Here is a 5,512-nt window from a genome sequence, read left to right on the forward strand (position 1 = left end):
ATAAATTTTTTACAATAAATGCTTTTTCTCAGTATTTTTTGGGCGGAAACTGAGTTAAGGTCCTAATATTAGCAGCCACTGCGATATCGCACATACATTCTGTATTTAATCAATCTACCATTTGGTAGGTGACAGAGGCAGAATAATTATTTCAACCATTTGTAAAATTTAGTAAGAAAGTGTCTTTGTGGAACACATCCAGATTACAACCAGCTTAATAATTAGTAACAAGATACAAATTTACCTGCAGATACTGTTAGAATGCTGCTGTAAATTTTACGTACTACGGAGATAATTTTGTAGCAAACGCAAAAAGCAGCGATACATTTTAAATATGACATTTAGAATTCTACCTGGACCAGCAAAATATTTGTTTTATGAGTGTGATACTATTTAAAATATTTTTCAAATAAAGAAACACATTTTCTTCAAACCCAAGCTTTTCACGAAAAAGCGATTGTTTATTTTATCTAAATTTAAATTTAAGTAAATATTTTATTAATATCCACCGAATAAATACTTTTTACTTAGATATTTTTTCTCGTATTATACTGGTCGAGTCCCAAAAAGAATCAATTAACGCGGGATTAAATAGTTAGGAGGAGGTAGTAGAGTTCTAATATTAATAACTAGGATTCAGGATAGTTTGATTCAGGATAGTTGGAAGGTTGGTTCACCGCATACATCGCAAGTCCGGAAATATATTCGGCGCGTGTGTTATCACACGTTCAAACATTATTATCTTCCCGTACACGGAGAGAATTTTGTACTAAAAATTACCATAGAAACATTTGTTGGAAACACAGTAAAATTGAAAAGAATTTATATTTTAAGAAGAAACTGTAATTTTTTTTCCGTGTAGCTAAAATTATTCGCACTATACGAGAACATATCTAAGAGAGTAAAGCTGAGAAAATACAGTTAAATATTAAGATGTATTTGTGCGATTAGAGGTAACTTGCATAACTGCTAGAGAGCGCACGATAGTTTTCAGCTGGTAAAATATTTACAGAGCGCTTATTATGGCGTTCAAAAGAATACCGCGAATTCAGGATGGAATCCGAAAAATTACACGCTTAAATATTTATGAAATGCGCGTCACGCGACTGTGTGCGCACAAAGAGAGAAAGACGTATAAAGTGGAACAGCACTAACGCAATTCTTTCAATTTTCTGACAACGCCCAAAGCGAATTTAATGCCGTAGGAATAACAAGATTCCAGATAAAAATTGATCAATGTGTTTCACTGAAATCCTCAAGTAACCCGTGACCTTCGCCGCGAATCGATCGCACAATTCCCGCGCAACTCTAGCCAATAAAATGAATTCAAGCAATAAAGCAATGAAAATCTAACAATGTCCGTATTATTAAAATCGTTGGAATTGCTTACTCCACGCTGTCGCCGCGCGCGTTAAATTGATAAACAAAAATTATTTCCCTCGTGCAAATTATTTCGCCATGCACGAGTGTGCAAAATGTTTGCTCGCGTTTACCTTTTTCAGCGGCAGATAAGCGAAGGAGCGCGAACGCGGGATAAAGTCGGAACATTATATCCCGAAAACGGACACGTTTTTCATCGAAGTCATCGGCGTATCTTCACTACCAGCGTCGCGTCGCGTGTCTCATTCCCACAGTTTGACGTGACGGTTAAAAAGTCCAACTTGCGGACGTGCCCGATAAGTTCCCGCGCCATCAGATAGTCGCACGCTAAATTATTGAGCGGGATGAATTGCACGAGCGGATCGCATAATAAAAGCCGACAATTTCATCCGGACGTACGTAGGCACGATCACGTAAACGGCCGGGAAATGCATGCGAAAACGCGAGCGCAAGTTACCGCGGCCGCGAGGTCTGTTCTGTGAGTATGAATTTGTTACGTATTATTCATATGAGACCTACGCCTCAATTTCGCCGCGGCCGAATTACACATACAACGTTGAAATTATGCGCTCGTCATTAGCCAAATTATTAGTCGATTAGCGGCCAGCGATTAATCAGCGAATGGTAATTATTGCGCCGATGTCACCGGCGTTGCGCGTCAACTAGGAGGTTTCCATTTCAGAAAAGGAAACCGGCAAATCGAGTTCGACGCTTGACCGAACATCAGAGGATCGTATGAAGCTGATTATACAACGCGTTAAGTAGTCGCGTATGCGCGGACTCATGTGAATATTCCTCCGTACGGAATATTAACGTGAGTGCAAACTGACGCATTAACTTGCGTGTCGCATTCGTCCCAATTATTCATCATCAATTCCATTCGTCCCTATTTGAAGATATTTCACATTCGAAAATATAGCGGAACTATGTATCGCTAATGTAGCGAAAGGAAAACAAAAAGAACATTTGTTTTACTTGATACGGAAATGTAAATTTACAGAGAGCCGACATTGAAAAGACAACGAAGTCGGGAGCTCAACAAATTGTCAAAATTGACGATGGCGCGAAGTCATTGGCGATGGACTTGCGCAGTAATAATAATATAATAAAGAATACACTAAATAATAATAATAATAATTAATATAATTACTGAACAAGCTCTCACACACATAATAACGATTCTAAATTTTGATAATTTGATGAGCTCCCAACTTCAATCTGTCTTGCAAGCCACTGTACATAAAAACGTGCGAAAAGTTTCCGCGTTTACGAGGGAAAATCGCGAGCTTTCACGTTGCGATCTGGTTAAACACCATTACACGGGACGATAAAACAATCGATGGGTTCGACCGTGTGTTTCTTGATCCATGGCAATTTCTCGATACACGCTCGATCGCGAAATTGCCGCGGGCGGTGTAACGCAGTCGGCGCCACATTTACATGACGAGTAACTGCGTGACACGGAGGAAACTGGCGAACACGTTTGCCGTGAGGGAATACACGACGATGCGGGGGGCACCGTTAAAGCGCTGCTAATTCGCGTGATGGCCGGGGGTTGACGACGTGTCACGCTGCGACGATGACCGCGCGTTTCGTCGACCGGCGATCACCTTTACGACACGGCGATAAGGGAGCAGCGCGCGAGAGATTCGACGTTAAAACCCTCCCCGGTCCGTCCGCCGGTATTATCGGCGCAGATAAAGCACTATGTATGGGCACCGCACGCGTCGACTTCCGCCGTCGAAGCGGGGGCAAAAATATCGCCACCCTTATCTGCCGGCCGTAGAGTCGTCAAAGCGATCGAATTGATTTGTCCGCGAACTTTCGACCGAGTTACGGCCAATGATCCGTATTATACCGGTGCTAAATGGTGCTTCTGAACACCATGACAATTTGGGGCGGGCAGTAAAGACGCTATCGTTAAGTCGCGGTGTTTGATGATGTAATTATTGCGTTGTACGTGCAATACTAGAAAGAAATAGCAAGAGAAATGAAAAGAAGACGAGAAATACTTCTATTTCTCATGAAATACTTAGTTGGTGGATACTAATAACATATTTACATAAATTTAAGTTCTTTTATTCAAATTCTTTTTAAGTTCTTTAAGTTCTTTTATTCAAATTAATTTCAATAAATCATCTTTTTCATGAATAGGTCTTAAGAAAATGTTTCTTATTTTGAAAAATATTTGATATTTTCGTATAAGTGAATACGTCATTATAACACTCCCATCGAGTATAAATATCTTGTATTACTTAGATTTTTTTTTCGTGTATGAAAAAAATGGTTGATTACACTAAAAATTACAGTTATTTTCGGCACCAACTATATCTATTTGTTGTTTTGACAAAAGAATAGTAAGAATAGTAATCAGTATCAGGAAAAATATAATGTTCACTTAGAGATAAGATAAGATATAATTAGAAATATATTAACATTATCTTGATAAGGACGAAATGTCTTTTTTTTTTCAATTTTCTCATGATCCAATAACTCATAATCAAGAATAACTGCAACATACCGCAACATGCGATCAGACTCAAGCTATTTTGAGACAAAAGGAGTATGTAAAAAAATATGGTTTTACATAATTTATGACAAGTACCATATATATATTTTCACATTTACCCACAGTGCAGGTTTAGTCAACGTTTAATGAGCGAGTCCGTAATGCACGCATGAGATCTCGTAATTCAGAGATGCTAATTTTGTACTATCACGTTATCATAAATTTTCCTTGATACAAACGATGCAGACGAATCGACGTTATTCCTATATTGGATGCAATGCAGATTACTAATAAATAGGATTATATATACAGCCATAATTTAAAGATTTATCCTCTTAACCGTAGGACAGTATAGGACAATCCGTGGAATGTGACATGCCAGCTTAATCGTCGCGCAGATAAGCCGGGGAACGATGTAACGTTTTAGGATGTTTTACAGAGAGTAGACTCGACAGCTCATCGATACAAAGGATTGAGTGAGATCACGGGGAAGAGCAAAACGTTTTTCCTGATAGAGAGAGAGAGTGTTTCTCCATTTTTTCCCGTGGTTGTAGAAGGTTTCTCGCCATGAGTCTACCATATCATTATTAGTTTAGTACCTCGTTTCCTCTTATAGAAAAGAGAAAGGAGGAAAATAAAACGGTTAGAGTCAGAGTTGAAAAGCGCGCGATGTGTCTCTCGGTACTTCGTGTTTATTTCTCTTTGACTTTGTCTTCCTCTTTATTTTTTACACGGTTGCTCTTCGATGTCTCTACGCGCGAATGTTGCAAGAAGTGAAAGAACACACACAGAGACCGGAAGTAACTTCACTTCAAGGTGAGAATTTTCTTTCGCGCCCTGAATCACCCAGGGGCTTCATTTATTACATCAAGTAACAGCGAGGTATACGCTATACGTAGAAAAATAATAGCATGCTTTAAAAGATACTAACGACCAGAAATATTGGCAGACATTATTTCCAATTACAGTGAGAATTATGATGATAAATATTATAGAAAGAAAAAGAACATTCATATTTTCCCGGATGCCGTTTCTCTTTAGCACTTTTGTTGTCAACGAAACTTTTCAAGATCGCTTAGCATAAAACGCACGCTATCAGCGTGCATTAATAAAAATATGCAGAGGGTTACGCTGCACATTTCGCCGAACGCGTGAGGAGAGAACGCGAAATTAGTCGCACGAGAAATTTTACAAAGCAGTACACTACACTAATGCGACGATTCTTTTATTTCCAATCGATACAATGCGGAAGCGTTGGCGCTATTAAGGGCAATAAATTACAATGTAACACCTCTCTTGTCGGACGAACTGCGGTATCGCGCGACTATCGTTCAGTCGATTACCCGGATATTGGATTTGCTCACTTTCCGCTCGCACACACCTTATACATATGTATACCAAAATATTTGGAAGAAAAATTCACTCACCACAGACAGTCCCTTCTCGATCAGCAGACAAAGGGCCACCGGCACGGTAGAATCTGCAAAACAAACAAAACGAAAGGGGTCGTTTATCGATCATACGGCTTTACATTGCTCTGCCCCCTCCGTGAATTTGTCGTTTCTCCCGTTCTCTCTCTCTCTCTCCCCCCCCCCCCCTCTTTCTCTATCTCTATCTCTCGTT

General features: G+C 39.5%; 1 protein-coding gene across 1 annotated transcript in view; it reads right to left on the reverse strand.

Annotated features, from left to right (window-relative positions):
- LOC116849415 (diacylglycerol O-acyltransferase 1) overlaps positions 1–5,512 on the reverse strand; it is a 127,258-nt gene that overhangs the window by 71,815 nt on the left and 49,931 nt on the right. Inside the window, exon 4 of the mRNA XM_032826552.1 lies at positions 5,317–5,369. Coding sequence (XP_032682443.1) covers positions 5,317–5,369 — 53 coding nt within the window. The remainder of the gene's footprint in view (positions 1–5,316; positions 5,370–5,512) is intronic.

This window comes from Odontomachus brunneus, unplaced genomic scaffold (genome assembly GCF_010583005.1).
Source record: "Odontomachus brunneus isolate Ranch 3 - 2012 unplaced genomic scaffold, Obru_v1 Obru_scaffold_115, whole genome shotgun sequence".
Classification (NCBI taxonomy): domain Eukaryota; kingdom Metazoa; phylum Arthropoda; class Insecta; order Hymenoptera; family Formicidae; genus Odontomachus; species Odontomachus brunneus.